We start from the raw sequence: 22,733 nt of genomic DNA, 5'->3' as shown, positions 1-22,733 counted from the left end.
CCCGATGAGTGTGTGTGTGTCCCGGGCTTCTTTACCTCAGTGTTGTGGAGGTCCAGTAAGAAACACTATCCATCCTGCTTGCCTTGTGTGCGTTGTGTCTGATGCAGCCCCACAGCCCTCACTCAGTGTTAACTCATTGCGCTGGCTGGGTTACTCTTGGAATAGAATGGCACGATAGGTTGGAAGGTTACAGGATATTGGATTATCTGTCTGCGCTAGATAACTGTTTCACACAGATAATCCTGGCATAATAATCCTTCTAATGTTCTTGACTGAAGAAAGACGTGTTAAAACTGACCTATTTCAGCCAGTGCCATTGGCTTGCATATGTTTCAGCTGTTTTAAGTTTGTTTTTTTTTTTTTTTCCCCGTTTCCCTACTTGCGTTACATTCTTCCAATGGCCAATGTAGGAGAACAAAGAGGTTTAAGAACCGCAGCCGGATAAATCCAATAAACTTTGCTAAACCCTCGCTCATGGCATGGTGTACTGCTGCCACAGATCCGGCCTTCCGCACAAATAAGGGTTTGGATCCACTAAAATGGATCTCGGCATCCCTTTCTCTGATATTTTCTGTGACACTCTGGTTGTTTTTGTCTTTTTTTTTTTATTAACCGTAACCCTAAGTAGTACTTTCTGTGTGACCCCTTCTCTGATTTACAACACCAGATCGGATCTTGTCTAACAACTTCACAGAGCTTCAGTAACTGCAAATAGATCGGACCTTCCACGCAGGAGGCGCAAAAAAAGTATCCAATCCACAGAAAAAAAAAAAATCAGCACTTCACTTATCTGATGTTTTCTGTGATACTCTGCGCCGCCTAGTTCGTTACAAAATGTTTCTCCCGCTGCTACGGATGCAAACGCCGCCTGATGTGAGTGCACGTAGGAACGTTTCTACGATGGGAACTAAATGTCCAACCGCATCTCTTCCCGGGGAGGGAAACGGACAGGACGAGTGTTCATAGAATTCCTTCCGTGCTGCTCCATGTTCTGGATCTCAGAATCCAAGATGGAGGCGATCAGTAAAGCTGGCCATCATATGAGTCTTGCAGCGTTACAGCAGCATGATCCTTATATAAATGAAATCGTCGATGTTACCGGACAGGTAGCACTGTACACCTTTAATGCCAAAGCAAACGAATGGGTAAGTCTGAGGGTCACGCGGAATGGTGTGCGTTGCTGCTGCTAGCTAGTTAAGTAACGCGGTATCACAACACAAGCCCGTTTAAAATTAAAATATATATATACTTGCCGATTGTTCGTGTGATTTTGAAACAGAACTACATTTAACAATAAAATGCCTGCGTTTATAATAATATAAGCTAACTTTATTAAAGAAAAATTAGAGAGTACGTTAACTCAGTGAGTGAACGTGCTAACTGCTTCGAGCTAAATAATCATTGTTCATTGTATGATCAGCAATTGTTTTTCACGTTTACGCTTGGAGCTTTATTTTGACATACATGTAGGGTTAATAACGAATTTCATGTGTGTTTCTGTTCAATTCAAGCTAACTGCCAGTTCCGTTTTCACTGCAACTGGGTCGCAGATCATGATTTGTGACTTACATTTCTGCAATTTTAAATGTATTTTCAGGAGAAGACGGACATCGAAGGAACATTATTTGTGTACACCAGGTATGTGACTTAGTTACATTGTGTGTTTGTGAGCGTATTGTTTAATGATGACAATAATGCACTAGTGTGTTCAGCCAGAGATCCACACAGTGACTGTGGATTGTCCCCTTAGTTGAATACCACAGACACAAACACCACAGATGGGCTAAAGAGTGCCTTGTCAGTCAAATAAACCTAAATTACTCAGGTGATTGCCCAGCTCAATCACAGGGGCAGAAGCCACTTTTCATGTTGCCCTACAAAGAAATCTAGTGATAGTCAGTTTTAGAAGGCCACAAATTTACGAGGAGCCTGACTGTGAAGTCAGGCAAGAACAGTCAGTGGATGTACAAATGATGAGGATATTGTAGTTTTCCCCCACCTTATGAAGATAATGCATTGCTATTAATGTCATTGTAAAACGCATATGTTTGTAAACCCCAAAACTGACAACCATATATGCTAACATATCAACAAATCCCATTAAAATGGAGACAGTCGCACAATAGTTAAATGAGTTACATTTACATTTATTTTCTTAGCAGATGCTTTTCTCCAAAGTGACTTCCAATGAACTCTATGTAGTGTTATCAGCCCATACACCTTATTCACCGCAGTAACTTACACTGCTAGATACACTACTTACACTGGGGTCGCTCATCCATACATAAGTGGAACACACTCTCTCTGTGTATCACTCGCACACCATGAGGCAACCTGAACAGCATGTCTTTGGACTGTGGGAGGAAACCAGAGCAACCAGAGGAAACCCAGACACGGGGAGAACATGCAAACTCCGGAAGTCTGTTTCCCTTCAATAATTACTCTGTAATACTGTATGACTGTCTACCTGCACTTGGTCAGCTCGTTTGTACCTATTATGTGCCGCACATTTAAAGCGTGCATTTTCTCCGCATGCATTGATTTACCCCCACTGTTTGAAGAGGTGATTTTCGGATGTATTTGTGTCTCTAAGTTCCACGTCGTGAGTGAGTGAGTGAGTGAGTGAGGGACATTTCAGTAGTGTATAAACATGTGTGTGACTGTAGGGACTTCAGTGCAGTGTGTCCTGCATTATAAGTTACTATGGATAAAGGTCTCAGCTAAGAACTATATAATAATCATTGTTTGTTGCTTTGAAGAAAAGCATTGCTAATTGAATACAGGTAAATATGTTGTGCTGCGCAGCTGTTGGGACACAGACAAAATCCAAATTCGGTTCGTGTAAATGTGATCCTGTGTCTCGTTAGACAAAGTAGGGGTATTAAATTTAAAGATAAATGTAGAGAAAAGTCAGAAGTGCTTGGAAAAGTAAGAGGACAAAGGACAAGAAAATGATCAATAAGCAGATGGATGGACTCACTCCATAAACATTACACACCCCTTTTAACACTAAGAGCACAAGTGGAGGACTTATAATGCTAGATAGAATGCAATAAACTCCCTTTAATCATTTACTCATTTATTCAACAGAACAGTGCAAGACCTTACTCAGACATGCACAAAATACAGGCAATTTAGAATGACCAGTTCACCTGAAACTCATTTCTCTGGAACACCGATGAAAACTGAATAGGGTTTGAATCTGTGTCCAATTGTACAGTGAAGTAACTGTGTTACTTGCTACATCACTTGAAAATACCATAGACGAAGGTACTTTATCTCTCTTGTCTTCTGTGAGAATGATACAAACATTTAAAATCTACTTCTACTATATAGAAAGCTGTGTTTTGGATTTAGCTATTGTTTGGTAATCAACTGTATGAGTATTGCTTTTGCTGTAGTCAACAACACATAACACTTAATACGATCCTCAGATCTCATCTTTGAGGACATTCAAAAGAATGTTTTATGAATGTACTTTTCTGTGCAAACACATTGCACAATTATACTTGTAAAGATGTTTTGGTTCCAATGTGTGGTAAGGCTGTGTTTTTTTTTTTTTTTTTAATTGTAGGTCTGCATCTCCCTACCACGGCTTCACGATTATGAATCGGCTTAGCATGGAAAACCTCGTGGAGCCCATTAACAAGGACCTGGAGTTCCAGCTTCAGGACCCGTTTCTCCTCTACAGAAACGCAAGTTGTATGTACAGCACAAAGAGTTTTCAAACTTGACTGTTCACCTAAAGGGAACGGATTCTTGTAACTTCCAAATGTTGCAACTGCATGATGTGTAAAAGAGAACTCCTTTTCTGAGCCTTCGATGGCCTAAGAGGGTCAGCGTTACGCATGGAGCATCTTCTGCATGTGCTCTACTAAGCAGTAGGTTGCATGGTGGATAAGGACATGAACTTGTAACTTGCATGTCAAACTCATGACCAAGGTGCTTAACCTGAATTGTTCTAGAAGAAAATCCAGCAAATTCGTTGCTCTCATTGCCAGGTTTGTAGTTCTCTGTGATTCAGGGGTTGTGTGTTATTGAGAGAAGATAACTGACCCTTTCCGTTCCAGCTCGTACACTAGGTAATTGCTTTTCTTTGTGGTTTCTATGAATATTCATTTTCAATTAGAGACTCTTGCAGGATCATACTTGACCTATACACGTGTTCTCGTTGCATTTGTCACAGTCTGTAATGGCAGCTTGCTGAATCTGTGTGCAAAGGATATGGGTGCTTTAATTCCTGTTCTATTATTGTTTAATTGGTGTTTTCATTTGTTGAGGAATAACCCCCATAAAGGAAGTTGTATCATGATGGACTCGAGCAAAAAAGTTCTTTTGGCAGTTCGCTTTGTAGTGTTGCCATAGCTGAAATGTTTATTGCCAGATGATTGCGTTAAATATTCAGGCACTCCACGTGTCTGAAGAAGGAGGAAGAACACAGTGTGAGTGTGTATAAATGGGTGTAGTGCTGTTATAATGAAGTTGTGGGTGTCAAATTACTAATAGTCAACATGTGGGCTGCTTTTGTCCCCCAGGAGTATACTAGGTTTTCTTTAACTGCTTTTCCAGTTAGGATCCCTTGTGATGCAGAGCTGGTCTCAGCAGTTATGGTATCTGAGGTAGAGTACACTGTAAGATCTGCCACCAGTATATCACCGTGTGCCTCCTCACACACACATATATACATGCATACAGTCAAACTCTAATAGCAAATTAGTCACATGGACAAGTTCTCATTTGTGAGAACACTTAAGTGTATGGAGGATATTTGCACAAACACAGGGACATGTGTGCTTGGCACAGAAAGCTGGGACCAGGATTTGAACCCTGAGCCCTACAGTTAAGATGTGACAAAATCAGTTACATTATAAGAACACAGGTTTTATTGTCCAAAAAATTTGAAAACTCACCTTTCACTGCTGTGAGTAAACTTTCCAAGTCCCTCTCAAAGACGACTTTCCCCTTGCACCGGAGGTCGGGTTCCTGGTGTGGGAGCCTGTTAACCAGGCCGCGCTCCACAGAGGGATCCAGGAAACTCATTTCCGTCGCCTCCAGTAAAGCCACAGGAGTGGGTGGGGGGGGCTCAGAGCGGATCAACAGCGACAGTTTGACCTCCCGTCTGCTGTCATCCATCCAACCGCCTGCATTTCTGCAGCAGCACAGGGCGGAGCGTGCTGGCCATGTGGCCGCCGTGTGCTCGAGGAGACACCTGAGAACCAGGAGACGAGGCCTGGCCCAACCCTGGCTTTACAGGCAGGGGTGGCGTCCGATTGAGCCTACATGCAGGGTGCTTCCCCTTCATGCAGACTGGCTTGTATAAGGTCCCACTGAGAACGCGGATGTTTTTTTATTACCACTATTATTGCAAAGCAGTGATTCTGGTATGGTCTTCAGAGCTGAGCAGCTGTCACGGGGTAGGGTTGCCACGACAACCTGGCCCCTCCCCCCCGAGGCAGATTAGATCCAGCAGCGACCTGTCTCTCTCCCCTTCCCTGGGGAATCGGCCGTGGGGCTGCCCGTCTTCAGCAAGCAGGCTGTCGGGGATCGAGCAGCGCTTCGGCACAGACAGGGAAGCCGTGGTTTCGACTCCAGCAAACACCAGCTGCGCCGTGCAGGGATGCGTTGTGAGGGAGGTTGAGCTGTTTATGAGCAGGGGAGGGGAGGGAAGCGGGGTGGCGCCGCTCCCTGCAGAAGCCGTAGCCCAGTAGGATGCTTCTGTCCCTGGCTCCGTCTATCTCCGCCGGTCCCCGGGTAGTCGAGCAGCGTTGCGAGCGCTGCCGTTGCTAGGTTTCCTACCTCCAAGAATAGTGAGCAAAGCCAACAAAGCTGTTCATTAGTCAAATTTAACCAGGCTGTGGATTGATCTTCATTTTGATCCTCTTGGGTTTCTTAGCTCCTGTCTTTTTATGTTAACGCTCTTCTGATCAAGAAGAAATTAGGCGTGATTAGGTAACTCCCTAGTCATGACGTGCTCCGTCATAAAGGGGGTGGTCATTTCACTGTGTACTTTTGGTGTGAGACGTGTGCCCACAGAGCCTGTTTCACAGCCATCAGAGCCCTCACCTAGTTTTTCCACCACAGGGATGTGCATTTCTTCTGGGGCTTGTGTAGGAATGTCCATCCAGCTGTGGCGTGTAGCTCAGTGGTTGAAGAAGTGCGTCACCAGGCTCACCAGCAGTCCCACGCGAACCCATTTCCACTTTTGTGTCTGTCTCCTGACAGCAGGGGTTAACTTTGGTTGCTCTGCTAAGCTTTCTGGGTTCTGTACACGTTCTTTTTATCTCATTGTGGGTTGCACTGGTTTCGTGCTTTTATCAGATGGTATCTTTTTTATATCCTGGCCTCAGGTTGGGGTGGAAAAATATTCAGTTTATTATACTGCTTTTTCACCTTTGTGATTACATTGTTGCTGTAGTGGTTATTTCCAAAGGGCTGTCTGCTCACTTCTTATAAGTATGTTGCTTTGGATACTTAGTAGTTACCATGGTTACTGGAGTTTACAACTCCAGTGCTGCCACTCTTTGCCATTCCATTTGCAGAAAGCGTTTTTGCATTGCAGATATGAGCAGCCAACAAAGGCAGGAGAGAGGGAGGTGCAGAGGGAAAATCCTTGTCTCTTGGATTCCCTTCTGTCTCCACCAAAGGTTCACCAGGGGTCTGGCTTAGCAAGCACCACTACCTTTTTCCTCCCCACTTTACACTTTTTTTTGACACCCCTGATTATATCCAGTCCATTCATTTGTTCCGTGATATGTGACTCTAATCACATAATTAAAAACGCTAGCAGAAAAATATTTTTATTTTTAGGCAGGGTACATTCTGGGCAGAAACACAGATAATTTAACAGATATATTTGATATAAGAAATTTAATGAGATCACTGCCTATGTCTTTCACTCTGTAGTGCACAGGGAGAGTACTCCATTAGAGGCACCATGTAGTGTTACTTATGAATGTTGGATCCCCACTATTTCTGTAGTGCACATGAGCAAGGTACTTGTCCTGAATTGTGCCACTACTAATTACTCTGTGTGAAAGGGTAAATCATTGTAAGTTGCTTTGAAGAAGTGTCATTTAATGTTTACCTTAACCAGTAGTTGTATATTTTTTGTCAACGTGATAAGAAAAATGAATTATATACAGCTTTTTTTTACCATGAAGTTTCTTATAGGTGAAGCATTAATGTCATTTGAAGAGTGAAAGATATTGTAGACAGTGAAAGACAATATCTGCTTTAGAAGTAAAAATGACAGTGGAACTGGGCAAAAATGCCATTATGTTGTATAATAAGCTTGTTGTATGAAAATAGGGTATTTTCATAATAAGTTGCAGCAGTTTTTTTTTTTTTTTTTTTTTTTTTTGCTGAACGAGACCTTGCTACAGGAGAGCTCAGTATAACTTTTCCTTCCGTGTGTAAGATGAATTTACTGGTTTCGGATTACATTTATCTTTGTCGAAAACAGATTTTATGGTTCACCTGGAATATGGGAAACTAGGAGGCACCTCAAACTCTTTGTGAATAATCTTCTGAATAGTTGAGCGAACACCATTCCAGTAAGCTTGTATACTGTCACATTGGCAGAGTAACTGTGTTGAGGTGCCAGGAGCAGCCTTACATTTAAAACACAGCTGAGATGTCCCCAGCCATATCCTGTGAAGGTGTGCTGGAGTAAGTTAGGTAGATTCTATGAATGAGCTTGAAGTTTTGTTCCAGGGTGCTAAGTGCAGAAAACATATGACTGAATTGTTTTTTGTAGAAGACACAACCGAGGAAGTGGACCCACCTCTTTTGAAATACAAATCCAGAATGTATTTTAGTGAATCTGCTGAAATTCAGCTTTGTAAAGCCCTAGTTGAGTCAGCATGAGGTTAGAGAAGGTTACTGGATGTTTCCACTGGGCAGGTTTATTGAATTGCCCTGTTAGGTTTCTTTGGATTGGTAAACTTGCCCGTTTCTGTGCACCCTATCAAACTGCATGATGTGGCAGGAGCGACTGCAAGCAACCTCGAGTTATGGAAAAGTTGAGCTGGCAGCTGGATTAATTTAGTGTTCCTGAGAGTGTCCTTCACAGACAAACTGTGTTGTCCTTCTTATTCTAAAGAAAGGAACAGGAAAGCAGATCAGCTTTGTCTTTGTTTCCTGGAAGCATAGGTCCTTCAGGGGGCTGTGTGGGTGTGCGTAGGAGTGGGAGGACGACCACCTGCTGTAAGAGCATGTGGAGATGTCTGCCATAGGTGTCTTGAGCAACGCAGCATTGAAGCAGGGTCCTCTTGTGCTCTTTTGGAGCCCTGCATACATGTTAATGGCCGGAATAGGCCTGCATCTGTGCGTTTGTGCATTGGCCCTGGCTCTGACAGTGATGCACGGCAATGAGCAGTCTCAGGGGCACCCCTGAACCACAAAGACTGACTGATGGGGATCAGCTCTCCAGAGCATCCTGATCAGCACCTCTTGGTTTGGCCAGAGCTCAGTGCTTGTCTCTAGCCTGAAGCCTGTTCTTAACCACACGCTGGTCTCTCTTTTTGTAATTATCTTAAGCTGTGCAGTGGGGGATAGGATCTTTGGTTCCAGAGTTGTTGCACACTGGATAGGATTTACAACAGGAGGTCTGAGATGTGAAGGAACTACTTCTGGACCCCTAAAGAGAAGGATATTGCAAAGGGCACTGTGTGTGTTCATGTGAGGACAGATGGTTAATTTTCTTGCTATTTACACTGTGTTTGAGCTTGTGCTGAAGAGGAATTTGTTTACAGGACAGAGCAGCAGGTTGTGTAGTGGTTTCAAAAAATGACTTGGTGCATCTTGTTTATTGAGCAAATCAGAAAAATTCATTTTTCCACCTTTATTAGTGAAATATAGACAGTGCCTGCTCAGAATTTTTGTCCATTCATTCAGTCATCTGTTACTGTTAACCACTAATCCAGATTCACGCTGGTCTAAAAACAGAGCTGCAATAGCACGAATGTTCAGTTTACTTGTAATGGGATGCCTATGAATTTTTGTGGGTAGTTTTGCAAAAGGTATGTGGAATTTACTGGTTGGCGTTAAACTGGTGGTATAGAGTCAAGAGATGATGATGGAGATCACTTCTTCCTCCTCTTCTGCTGGTGCTCCCACTCTGTCTTTTGCTGTGGATCTCCAAAATAGACTATACTGTACCCATTGTAATACATCAGATAGTTAAAAAGTTATAGCTACATAGTGCTGGTCTTGTCAGGTTGCTCCTGTGATCATGTTGACTGTTTGGCTCACCCTTGTTCCAGTAGAACCCTTTTTCGAAATGTCCCACCCAAACAATGACTGACAGGTTGGGACTGTTGAGCATGGAAATAATCAATCAAACCCTTAATACTCTGTTTTTATTTAGATGTTGTTAAATACCATACAATGTAGCAAATTAAAATACAAATGATTTCCTTTTCAACATTTAATTCTCAAATTACATTTTTAAATTTTTACTTTCCAACTTTGAGTTTGCATTTGATCGTTGTACAAGTTTTTGAAACCTAAATACCTAGTGGCTTTCACTTTGTCAGAGAATGTGCATTCTTTATAGTGAAAATTGGAATCTTGAATTTTATTTTATGAGCCGCGTTATGCATTTGCAGCTTAATTGCTACTGTTACCGTATTAAGTTTATATTTTTGACTTTGAGTGTTTGACTTAGTATGAGTGCAGAATGCTTCAGTTACTTCAGGTGTTGACCGACCCAGCTGAAAACTGAAATATGTCGAAATTATATCTGTTGGCAAAAAGTGTCATAGAAGTATTTGTGTCATAAGATGATGTTTTGTTGAGTTGAAATGAAAACTTTTACTTTTTTACTTTTCAGTCATTACCTATAGCTTCTTCCAGTCCTGCCCATTTGTGTAGCTTAACATTTTTACTGGAACAAGGGTACTAAAGCAGGGCCCCATGTGGTATCTAATCCAGCAACCTTCAGGTGTTTGAACACCATGTAACTTACTGTTTCACTTATCCCAAGCTTGCCATCCAAACTGTCCACAGGTGTTGCCTGTTCCTTATCCTGTCCTTTCTGTACTTTCCTGTCCTCCCACAGTGGCCATATACAGCATCTGGTTCTACGACAAGAACGACTGTCAGCGGATAGCACAGCTCATGACGCGGTGAGTATTGGGTAGCATTTGTCCTAAGGGGGTTGAAAATTGCCTTTATTTTTGGGGACACTTAGTAAGTCCACTCAGTTGAGAAGTTTTTTTTTTTATTTTAAATAAATAACTAAAACAAAAAAATGTGATTGTCTCTACCACCCCTGAACACTAGCAGTGTGGCCCCAGTGGCCATGGGTGAAAGGCGAGCAGACAGTGTTGTCTCTTGCTTGTGCGCGATGCCTTGGGGTCCAGGTTACCTGGTCTGGCATGGGGGTGGTGGGGGAGGGGGTGGCACATCGCAGCTCCTGCCTGAGGCCAGAACTCTGCATCTCCACGGAGATCTGTTGCCCCAGCAACCGCACGGTGCACTCTCATATGCCTGCACCGAGTGCCAGCTTTGAGAAATAATATCGCCATAATCAAACAGGGTGGGGGGAAGATGATTAAATATTACAGTTAAATAACTGTTTAGAAGACAAGAATTGCATATTTCTGTCACAGGTTTCTGTGTGGAGAGTGTTGTGTTTCTGAGCGATTGCTGTTCAGTGTGGGTGTTAAATGCTCATCTTGTATTCAGGAGCCCCTGTGTTCCCTTTCCAGGGACTATTCTAGGCATCATTCCTGCCACTATCTATTAAGTCTGTCGTTCAGATGCACCCCAGTCTCTCATCCTGCCTTTCATTCTGGACTCCAGGATTTGACCCTACACACTAAGGTGTCCAAAACATCCTGAGATTAATCATTGTCTCAACACAGTCAGCACATAGATGCTGGGGTGCTGCTCATGAAGTAGACTGACCGACCACCTGAAAGTAACATCTACATTTGTGGGGAAGGTTACGGCTGGTACTGTCAGAGTAGATACTGTTAGAGTTACTACCTGTGGGTTACACTGATGAGCTAGTTGCACGTTGGTCTCGGCCAGCCACTGACTCCCTCCGGCAAGCACTATGAAGTCACACCTTTCCAGATTTTCTGTGAATTTTAGCCTGTTTGGCAGTAGGTGCTCTTCTGTATCATTATGTGCAGTTTAGTGATTCTCCTTTTAAATGTGTCAACTGGGAGTTGGGAACCAAAGTTCTTGTGTTCCATGTGATCTGCAGAGTTTTGTTCTGTTTCAGCCCTTAATTATTCTTTTTTTTTTTTTTTTTTTAAAAACTTGTCTTTATGGTAAAATAATGACGACTTCTCATCTAATATGTTGGTTTATTGTGATATGGGTTGTGTGATGCATTCCATCAAGGTTTGTTGTAATAAAAACCAACGTACAGTACCAGTACTAATCATAGTATATTATTGTAAAATGTAGAAAGTAATAAAATAAAGAAAAACCCAACTATGAGCAGGTGTGTACAAAATTTTGACTGGTACTATACCTTAAAAACTGCAAGAAGACCAGGCTTTACTGTGCTGCCTGAATGCTTTGCATCCCAGAGTGAATAGTTGCTCAGGGGTTTGACTCGGGTTTATATTTTACCATGGGACAAATTGTGAAGAGGAAGATTGCATTGCTTAAATGAGAAACAAAGTATGCCAAAGGATAACCAGTGAATCAGGGGGCTTTTGCTGAACTGTCATTTCAGGCTTCAGGGCTGAGCACCCTGTCACTGACATAACTAGATCAGTAACTGGCTGCTAAATGAAGAGACTTCCTACTTTCTCAACTTGGATTGCCTGCTCTGCGGTACACCCGTGCTCCTTTCATGGGGTCGCTGGTATCTCTACACTCTAAAGCAGTATCGTTCTCCCAGCAGGCTACACTTATCTGTGTTTCCCTGTACTGAGGGCCGTGGTTCCACAGCTATTATCTACTGCAGTTGCCTCATCCACCTCATTCTGGCTCTTAAAGTAGGGGCTTTGTAACACCCTGTTAGCAATTTATCATAGCTGTTAAAAATCAACTTCACATCCGGTTCAGATTCTGACTGACAGTTTCCCAAATCTCGAGGATGAGCAGCCTCTATCTGCCCCAGGAGACACTGCTCACACATCCTTCTCCATCACATTTTCAGACATGCATAACGAAAGGGTTGTATCACGCTCGTTTGAAGACATAACCATCAAGTGTTGCGATGAGCTCTCACGGACTGCATAAATCACTGTTTTGACAGTTTGGCTTCTGCAATTGCAGAACGGAACAGGGCAGGTACATCAGGTAATTTTCAGTGTTGAACATGGTTTTAACTGTAGAGGTGTAATGATACGGTTCCTTGTAGCTTTTTTTTTTTTTTTATTGTCAAAGTGGCTTCTGTTTCAATCAATACTCATCGTGTTAGTTTCCACATATATAGTTTTGCAGTGAAATGGAAAAAATACTGATGCTGCTTTGGTTTTTTCCATGCAATTGGGGGAAGTTGATGTTTTTACTAAGGGCTGTGGCAGGTATGGTGGCTAGTGTTGCTGTTTTGCAATTGAAAGACTCAGGTTCAAATCCCTGATCCCACTGTAGAGCCCTTGGTCAAGTTACCCTAAACAGGAAACAATACCAAGCTGTACAAATAGTTTAAATATTGTAAGTAGATTGGTATGAAACAAACCCACATTGTAAGTCACTTTGGAGAAAAGCATCAGTTAAATTAATAAGAGTAAGGGTTAGTGTCATTGACTCATGCCAATCACTTGCAGAGCTTTCTTGTTAAGGGAGGGAATCGAAATAGTTTACCAGTGCTGCTTCCACATATGTCTTTGGGTTGTGAACACGGAGAAGTTGGGAGGTACAGGCTTCATCTGCTGCACCAACTTGCCACATTAAATGAATAAATAGCAATAATATTGATATGGATTCTTTCATGGCATAAGTTGTATTAGAATACATGCAAGACAATATTGCGTTGATGCACATGTGTTTTAGCGTCCATCTACCCTGCCTGTACCACTTTTCTACTGTGATTATATTCAAGGTCATTATCAATTTCAGTTGATTTGGAAATGGGTCCCTCCTTTTTTCCACTTGAACCTTGTGTGTTCAGTTTTCCTTAATTACATGAATTAGTTGGACATACGTGGTAAACAGTAACACCTCTACAGCTGTTAATTGCAACTGTAAGTGAAAATGACGTTTGCAAACCTGAAGATGCTGCAGACAGGGAACCTCCATAAGGATCCCTTCTTGTGACCTATAGTTTATAGCAGATGGAGGAATCTGAATGCTCTCTTGACTCCTAAATTCATACTCACGCTTAAAGAATGTTTTGCCTGCATTTTATTTCTGTTTTACCCTTTTGAATTGTGTGGCATAATTCACATTATTGTAAATCATTTTGTTTTGCGTGAACCCCAAAGGAGTGAAATAAAAATATATTTAGCTCAAAATGGCTGCGCAGAGATTTTAAACAGATCACCTATCTGACAGCAGTAACACTGTGGTGTTGATCAGTAACTTGCTGAGTAGTGTGTTCATTGTTCAGAAACGGTGCTGGAACTGTTTCACCTGTAGGCTGATCAACAGCCTGCTGCATGTCAGACACTGTCTTCTTACATGGTGTATTTCCCGTCCATTGCTGCTTTCAATGTGCTAGTATGATGATGCGATCCGCAGCCTGGGATTTGTCAGTACACGGGAGGTGCCCTGAGCCGATTCAGTCTGCATCGCCACATGATGGCTGTCTCTCCCTCAGGGTGGTGAAACAGGAGGCTCTTCAAGCCCAGCAGGCCCCAGCAGACAGCAGCGCTGCCAGCAGGACCAACGGCTGTGTGGATGACCGGCCCGTTGACATCCTAGAGCTGCTCAGCAAAGCCAAGGAGGAGTACCAGAGGGTAATGCAGAACCCATGCACTTCCTCATAGTCAGCTGTTGTTCTCACTAGGGGGTGTAATTACTGTAAATCAACGGTTGTGGTCACTTGGTGCGATCTGTGCTACTACCTGAACGTGGTTTGGGGCCCCATGTGCTGTCATCTGCACCAGGAGTGCTCGGTCCTCATCTTGGCAGGTATCTGTGTCTGTTGATTTTTGTTACAGCCGAGCTGTAAAACATGTCACGATTGAACCATTCATAGAGTAAATTGCACAATCATTTTAAACTGAATGCAGTAACTGCGGTTTTAAAGTGTTCAGTCAGACTGAATGGAGCAGGGAGTGAAGAAAACCTGTTACAGAGAAGGAAGCTGCTGCAGGTGCTTGTAAACCACTCTCCATTTGCACCTGAGAATTAAAAGGCAATAAATCATTTTTAACTTTGAATGAAAAGATTGATTCATCTGAATCAGGATATGTGTAATTGACTAAAGGCTAATAACAGTGGTGTTGATGTGACTGTAACCACTCATGAACTGATGTCAGACACTTTTTTTTTTTTTTTTTTTTTTTTTTTTTTTTAAAAACATGAACATTTTATGTTACTTTTCAACATTCTGACTCTTCGGAAAATAAGTTTAAAAATGATTCCTAGTCCTTGGCTAGTGTTCTTAGGAGAACACAGGTGGTCCTGTGGTGGTGTAAATTAATAACTGTAGCAGAATGTGAATTGTACTGTTCCTTTAGTTCTCACACACACACATTGTCTGAAGCCGCTTGTCCCATCCGAGGTCGCGGGGAGCCAGAGCCCAACCCGGCAACACAGGGCAGAAGTCTGGAGGGGGAGGGGACACACCCAGGATGGGAAACCAGTCTGTCGCAAGGCACCCCAAGCAGGACTCGAACCCCAGACCCACCAGAGAGCAGGACCCAGTCCAACCCACTGCGCCACCGTGCCCCCTTCCTTCAGTTCATTCAAGACAAATTAATTACAAGGGCAGTTTAAGCAAAAACTCGAATGCACAGAGGGTCTTCAGGACCAGAAATGAGACCTGGCGGTTTGCAATGTTACGGGAGAGCGTGTGTCACACTGATGCTGCCATTGGTTTGTGCTAAGAGAGTCCTGCAGTGATTGACACTATATTTCCTGCCACAGAATGTCCTGCTCCACCAAGCAGAGCTGCAGAAAGCACGGCTTCTGAGAACTGCCGTATGCCAGACCATTTCGTGGGGGTGGGGGAGGGATTATGTCCTCCCCCCCACTTGCTCTCAGTGCTTTAATCCCAAGGATGACTGCCAGCATGCCATTGACTGCGCACACACATCGCACACACATCGCACACACGCACCGAGGCACGTGTGCTCACTCACACACACATACAAACACAAACGCACTCCCTCCAATGTCCAGAGACAGCAGGGATTTGGGTAGTTGGGAGTGATTTAATCCAGGTTTAATCCTGCCGTCTGGCTTGCACCGATGCTAGAGTCATGGGGGTGTGTCACCTCCAGAGCCCCCTCTACTGAGCAGACAGTGGGGGCCATCCTCAACAAATTCTCCAAGTTATATTTGTGTTTAGTTTCTATTCTGTAGAGAAAAGAGATATTTCTGTTGTCAACATATTAACAAATGTCAGGCAGCCAACACAGTGATTCTTGCGTCACGTTGCATTTTCTGCTTTAGCAGCCTGTCTTTGTCTCCTTTTTTCCACTTGTTCACTCACATGTTGCTTTTGCTACCCAAAGTCCTCTAGGTAAAATGTGAAAGGAGCGGAGAGAGGACCTTTCTTTTAATCCTTGCCTTCCACCAAAGAGTTTCAGAAAGTAATGTGTAGCTAGGTCTTTTTTGAAAACTCTTAAGTTTGGTATGCTACTTTGGTTAGTTATGTTCTCAGTGTAACATCTAGCAATTACATGGTAACTGTGCGTTTCCTGTGATGTGATTTCGTATCCTTCAGGCAGATCATGTATATATGACTGATTTTTGTATTTTTCCCTCTAGGCCTAGTTATGGTTTCCATTCCAGGAGCCCTATGTTTTCCACTTCTATTTAATTTTTTCCATCTTCATTATAGCTGCGTGATACTGTGTTGTTTGCTTCCTTCAAGATACAGTAGATTTTCCTGACGTCTTTGTGCAGATGACCCTTCTTTTTCCACTGTTGGCTTTGCTGCCACCCAGTGCTTCAGTTTGGTAAAATGAACACAACTGTGAGCTGAGGACTCTTTGTAAAGCTATTTCTTTGTAACTCCAAAGATATATTTTTTTTTTTTTTTTTATCAGTAAGTTGGTAAAAGTGCACTAAGGATTTGCCTTGATTTATTTCTGAGTTAATGAAAACTCTTGAGTATTTGCTTTAATAAATTGCTGAAACTTTTCATCTTTAACTCAAAGCAACACTAAAATTTAACAATTTAAAATTATTGAAAATAAAAATATAGATATGGATACTGTCACCATGTAGTCACTAAAACATACGGATGAGTAACCAGCAAGCTGCCCCTTCGAGGTTTCCATTCTTTCTAGTACCCTACAGCAATGTACTTGTACACTGAATTACTGCAGTAAAAATAGAAAGCTGTGGAAATGGGTGAAATGCTTATGTATTCTCTGAAATGGTTTTCAAAAACTGTTTCTAGAACTTTTATTTATGGTCAGATGTGATGAGTCCACAATCAAATGCTGCTGAAGTAGAGATGAACCCAAACTAAACCATCTAACTAGTTTAACTTGTCAAAGTATTAGAACAGAACAGAAACAGAGTATTATAAATTGCAAATGCACTGAGAAAGCAGAAAGTGACATACTGAAAGTTTATATTAATATAGCCTAAATATTAAGTGTCATATAACAAATTAATGTTTAGTCATTCTATCAAAATCTTTAGAAATTAAGGTAAAGTAAAAATTTAAAAAAAATTTTTTTTTTTTTTTTTTTTGCCACAAATCTGTCCGTTTCTGTATGTGTGCAAGCCTTTTATGGAAATAAAATAGCTGGATAAAATGATAATGATAATTTTAACAACAGTTAAAATACATTGTTTTCACAAACTAATGTTCAGTGCTCATTGTGGAGTTGTTCATCTCATAAACGTGCAATTTTCCTCATCTTGCAATGATCACCAGCACTCAGGAACACCGAACAGGAGTGAGCGGAATCAAGGTGTGCCACGCTGCTCTTCTGTTTGGGTGCCTTTTACTGTCATCTATCGGCTGGGTGCATAAATGCAGGTTGCTTTTGCTCCACTACACACAAAAACTTAGAAGTGGAAAATGCGATTTAAAATAAACTGGAAAAAGCCTGTGTCCTTAACCGTTCGTAACCCAACTGTTCTTAACATGAGGAGCCAGTGCAGGTCAGTACATACATCATCAGATCCATGACCATTTTAATGTATAATCTATATAACTGTAAATAATCCTTCCTCTGTCTGTACTGAATGATGCCACCAAGATGGGTGTCAAAGAACCCTCACCCTGCATATGCCTCACGACCAAATGTTATAACTACAGCATCTTCAGACTCATGTTTCTATTTAAATTGAGATGGAGACAATTTTAAACTGTCTTCAGACACAAAATTAAACCTTGCTGTTTAAAGAATGCTTGATTTCAAATGCAAATGTTTGATTAACTTAACATTTTGATTTCAGGCTTTAATAGGTGATTCGTTGTATAACATTTTAAGATTTAAAAAAAATCTTGTGAAATTCTCAGATAAATTATAAAATCTTCAGAAGTTGGTTGTCCAAGTTCTGTAATAAAATAGCTTCTTCTCATTTTGTGGTAACAGTCCTTTTTTTGAATCCAGTAGCAATTTAGTAATTTCAACATTAATTTACTTTTTCCCCAACTGTTTTGTCTCAAGGGCCTTGTGAGCGAATCGGATGCTTCTACTAACGCACAAATGGAGCAGAACAAGGAACCTCTGAAACCCACTACTGCCACAATGGAGCGGGGGTCTGCTGCCCTGCAGCACGACAAGGTGGGACTTTCTTTTGTTGTTAAAGCTTGAAAGGCGTTCAGTTGAACTCCTGAACCAGCAGGCCTCTAATAGGGGTCTTTCATTGTGCTAAAACTAGTTCTACTTCTAAATCCTCCCATTAATATCCACAGAATGACCAAAGGGCACATTACCCTTCCTCTGCTGACTGGTGAAGTCTTACTTTTGTCCACTCAGTATTCTGTTTCAGTTGCTCTTGATTGAAGTTAATTCTAGGTTCACTTGAATACTAACTCCTACCACTGGGGTACTCGGACACTCGACTGGGAAATTAGTCTGTATATACTGATAAATTCCTCAAAAACACTTTTCGTTTCTTTTTTACTCAGTGGAGGAAAAAAACTGCTGCAAAATATTATATTTTTCAAGTCTGGTGTCAGACAAAGAGCTAATAAAACATTTATAGAGGAAGGTTGCACACTAAAGATCTCCCTACAAATGGTTGTGTCCTGTAATTGTGTTTGACATCATTGCTGTGTCTTTTCTCCATCTTCTCCATAGAACTCCCACTCTGGCCTGAAGCAGATCACCGTGGAGGAGCTGTTTGGAAGCTCGTTGCCCAAGGACCCCGCTCCTGTTACATTCCCAAGCGAGACCTTGGAGAAAGGAAACCCTGAGGGGCTCCACCTCAGCCAGAACTTTGTCCCCTCCCTTCCCCACGATGCTGCACTGGTTCCCCATCTGAACACAGACCCAAGAGGAGACCACACTCTGGCCAAACACAACCGTCTCCTGGCTCCAGGGCCCACGTCGCTGTCCGACACCACGGGTGTCCCCGGCTACAACCTTCGGCCCAGTCCAGTGTTCCACACCAGGGGACCTGGGAGCAGCTCCCCGCTTCTTGTGACCCCACGTGGATCTGATCCAGCAGTCAGCAGTGTCCGGTCGACACAGTGCCCACCCGGCAGCGCCACCTACCTCCCGCAAGACCTCCTGAGCCAGCTGAAAATGGACCGGTTACCGACCTCAGCCCTCAGCAAGCCTGGTCTGACCCCCAGCATACTGCCTGCTGGACCCCAGTTGGCCACACCTGAGTGCTTTAGAGAGCCCATCCTCAAACCCGCTGCTTACAGCGGCAGCCTCCCAGCCCCCGTTCAGGTCCGTACTCTTTCTGCCATATATGTGCCTTTTACACTCGACTTCGTTCCAGGGCGAAGTCTTTTGTGTACACAGAAAGCTTTTACAGTTGGGAGACTTTTATTCTGTTCTGTAGATGGCAGTTTAGGAGTCATTAGGCCTGCTAAATGTCGGCGTGTTTTGGTGCCGCAATGAATATCCTGCAGCCAAACTTTGAGTACTTTTGAATTTAGTGACTTTTTGCTGCATGACAACTGGAATGGGTGGGAAACTGTTCTTTGCTCATGCCAGTTCTGTTTATTTCTGGAGCCAAATAAGTACATGTGTATTTTTGTGCAGTGCCAAAGTATAATGAAAACAGTACCGGTAAATAGAGAATTGTAGGCTTGGGCAGAAGTTGCATCATGGTCACTTAAATTATTGTGCTTTCTCACATAAAGTGCTGTCATTTTCAATGTCCTGTAATGTCTTCCTGCCTACCTGAAGGTGGTGTCGATGAAGGCAGGGTCAGCAGCGTCAGCGGTGGAGTCCTCGGTGCTGCTCTCTCCCAGTGTGTTCCAGAACTCTGTTGCCAAAACACAAGAGCTGGAAAGGAAGCCTGCTGCTCCTTCACCGTCATCTTCCTCACTGCTGGCCACAGAGCTGCCAACTCCTCTCAGCAGACACCAGTTACAGGACACCCTCATTCACCTCATCAAGGTATTGCTCAGAAGGCCCCCAGTCCAGACAAACACCCACACACCCACACTCACAACATACACAAACACACACATATTTTGTTATTATTAGTGATTGTTTAGCCGATACCTTTGTCAAAGGTAGCTGAAAATGTTAGGTGTATATTACAATAATTGACCAGTTTAGACAACTGGGTAATTTTTACAGTTTTACTTGAATTCAGGGTGAGTATTTTGATTAAAGACACTAAAGCAGGAAGGGGAATTCGAACTAAGGTCCTTTGATTGTAAGGCAACGGCTCTTTACCACTACTCTGCCCATTATGTACTGTGAACAAACGTACATGTGCATACATGGTGTGCAAACACACGTGGAGTGTTTGTCACATAAAATATTAAAGTGTGCTGAGCTGAAGAGGATTTGCCTTATAATCAGCTGTGGTCTGTCCTTTTGTACTTGTTCTGTTATAATGTGCCTATTTGTTGTGGACAGTTTGTAAATTACAGTTGTTACACCCAATCCAGTGAATCATAACGCCACAAAAAAAAGGTTGAAATATTGACTTGGAAGGACTTTGGAGTCAACAAGCTGTGGAGATTAAACAAGCTCGTTTTGTTTCAACAGAATGATTCCAGGTTCCTCAGTACTATTCACGAAGCCTATCTCCAAAGCATCTCCAAGGACCTCAGCAATGTCAAGTTATAGTGCACAGGAGTGGCTCTCCCCCATGACCCCTGAACTTTGCAATACAAAGCACACACGTCCTTATTTATGATGCCAGCACTTGGTGCACTGTAGCAGTAATACGTCCAGCTCTGATGGACCACAAGGCTGTCTCTTCTCCTAGTTGCCTCATGTTACAGTCATCATTCATCACGCAAACTCCATGTCGGTCTCCTGTTCATGAGTAACATGGGAGAAAATGGCACTTTGAGCACTATACTCTGTTCCACTTTAGTTATCTGTTTTGTGAAATAAATGTGTGTGGAGAGCTGGGCCAAGTCCAGCACAGTGAGCTTTAAGGATAACATTTGGCATAGAAATGAAGAGGTTCCATGCAGTATGGAGATACTGCAGAATGAGGAATGAGGTGCATCACGTCTTACAAGTCCTTAACATGTAGAATCAGTATCTTATTTGTATCTGTTTCAAATACCTCATTCTGTCGGGGTTGTAACAGCATTGCAGCACAAAGATTTTTGTCCCCACAGAAGAATTTAGGCCCTCTGAAGTTAGAAATCTCTCGTTCTTTGAGATGGCAGTGCACAGCAACAGCATCACCACCATGCTCAGTACCAGTCAGCCTGGTAAGGGCGTGGTCCAAAGTTAAGTCAACAGTAGACAGTAAAGGTATTTCCCTGGCGTTGTTCATCTTTGCAGCAATACTGGACTACTCGACAGTCCCCTTTTTGTCTTAAAAGCGCATATATCCATTTGAGGTGCATTTGCTAACTGGTCAACCCAGTTTTTATATATATATATATTTATAGCTGTATTAAATTATTTTTTTTCTTGGACTTTGGCCTCTGAGGAATGACTTAAAGTTCAGTTTGTGTTCACTGCAGGTCAGTAAGACAGCAGGAAAGAGCTTGAGATGGCTTTCATGTGTTTCTGTTTAGCCATGATTCCTCGCAGGGCACCTCCATACCACACTGTGTTTCAGAGCTGTGCTTATCTGACCCCAAGCCCAGCGCCACTAGGCCCTCCGTTGACATGGCTCCCGCTTATACAAGGATCGTAGTGTGTTCACCTATAGACACAGGACCTCCGAGCGCACATGCTGAAGAGGGGCCTTCTCCATGAAGTGCTTTATGAACCCGACACTGTTAGCATCTGGGAGTGGATGCTGCAGATTGTACACTCTTCAAGGCAAAGTCTTCAGTTGCTGAATGTTTCCATATGTGATGCTAAAATTAATGAAATCCATTTAAATAATAAGGTAACTATCAGTGTAAAGTTCAAGCAATTAAAGATTTCTTGTTTTGGCTGCATCCTGATCTGATGAAAAATGGATGTTATTGATGTGAACTGTAGATTTATTTGTTTTCCATAGATACTGCTTTTTCTACTCTGTGGAGCATGAGCAATATAGAAAGTTAAAATTCACTTAAGGAGATATGGTTATCATTACAGGAATCATCCTGTGTTTTCCTCAGTTCTTTGGATTGCAGTTAGTGATAAAAAAAGAGGGGAATGAAACAGATTTATCACAAGTCTTTGCAGGAGGTCCTGAATAGGAGCAGGTCTCAGAAGGTGATTACTCACAGTTTTGAAGAAGAAGGTTGTTGTGCTGTGTGTTGAACCTGGTGGTATTTACCTGTGTTCTCACCTCATGCTTTTGCAGAATTTGATGTTAATGAGTTTTTTCTGTTTCTTTTATGTTTTACATGATCATGTGAAAAGTATGTACTGTTTTGGAGGTATATTATTCAAACCCAGTAGTCACTTTTTAAGGTTTTAAAATGTTTTAAAATGCCACATATTTGCTTTTTTTCCCCCCCAATTTTTTTTTCCACTCAACCCACAAATGCTCATCAATTATTATCTGAATAAAGGTTTTCCCTAAAAATGGCTTGTGCACACAGGACTGTTTTGTTTTATCAGTGGAGAGGGTTAGTCTTTCCATTATTCAGATATTTTCTTTCTGCCACTGTTTTCATCCATTTTTGTACATTCAATTCTATTTTTTCTAATAAAAAATAAAGTGGTTTGCAGCTGTCATGAAAGTTCATTTGTCTGTCTCGTGATTTCCCCATGTTACTGTTAATTTGCTGTTGATTTTCTCCTTGTTTTTACACAGGTTAAAACTTGTCACCTTGCATTAGTGTTCCTCGCCCACAGTTTCTTGCGCATCCAGATATTGCAATAATCCACAAATATGTTAACTAGTTCAGTTAGGAATCTGAGTTGATTTGTACCTTGTTTCTCTATGTTGAACATTGGAGCACTGCCTGCAACTGGTGTATCATGATTTGATCCATCAACAGGGAATATTCACATCTCCCCACTAGATGACAGCACTCAGTTCCCCTACCTGAGGACAGTCAGGGCTGTCAGCACTGCTTGCTTACCGTTAGCACCGCAGGGGTCCCTTCACTAAGGACTTAATAAGGCAGGACCCTGTGGCTG

The 22,733-nt window shown here is 42.4% G+C and overlaps 2 protein-coding genes across 2 annotated transcripts in view; one reads left to right on the top strand and one right to left on the bottom strand.

Moving 5' to 3' along the window:
- LOC108925619 (voltage-dependent L-type calcium channel subunit alpha-1D-like) overlaps nt 1-5,043 on the bottom strand; it is an 80,582-nt gene extending 75,539 nt beyond the window's left edge. The window contains exon 1 of the mRNA XM_029249664.1: nt 4,911-5,043. Within this exon, the coding sequence (XP_029105497.1) occupies nt 4,911-5,040 (130 nt within the window). The 5' untranslated portion in view covers nt 5,041-5,043. The remainder of the gene's footprint in view (nt 1-4,910) is intronic.
- Nucleotides 988-22,314, top strand: dcp1a (decapping mRNA 1A). The gene is made up of 9 exons (XM_018737705.2): nt 988-1,145; nt 1,598-1,638; nt 3,575-3,702; nt 10,061-10,127; nt 13,730-13,868; nt 17,715-17,831; nt 18,351-18,947; nt 19,413-19,625; nt 20,229-22,314. Exons 1-9 carry the CDS (start codon nt 1,011-1,013, stop codon nt 20,307-20,309), a joined length of 1,518 nt encoding a protein of 505 aa, XP_018593221.2. The 5' UTR covers nt 988-1,010; the 3' UTR covers nt 20,310-22,314.
- Nucleotides 22,315-22,733: the final 419 nt, after the last annotated feature.

Source organism: Scleropages formosus, chromosome 2, assembly GCF_900964775.1.
Source record: "Scleropages formosus chromosome 2, fSclFor1.1, whole genome shotgun sequence".
NCBI classification, from domain to species: Eukaryota; Metazoa; Chordata; class Actinopteri; order Osteoglossiformes; family Osteoglossidae; genus Scleropages; species Scleropages formosus.
Note: the sequence above shows the minus strand (reverse complement) of the source record. Positions and strands in the feature narration are given on the sequence as shown.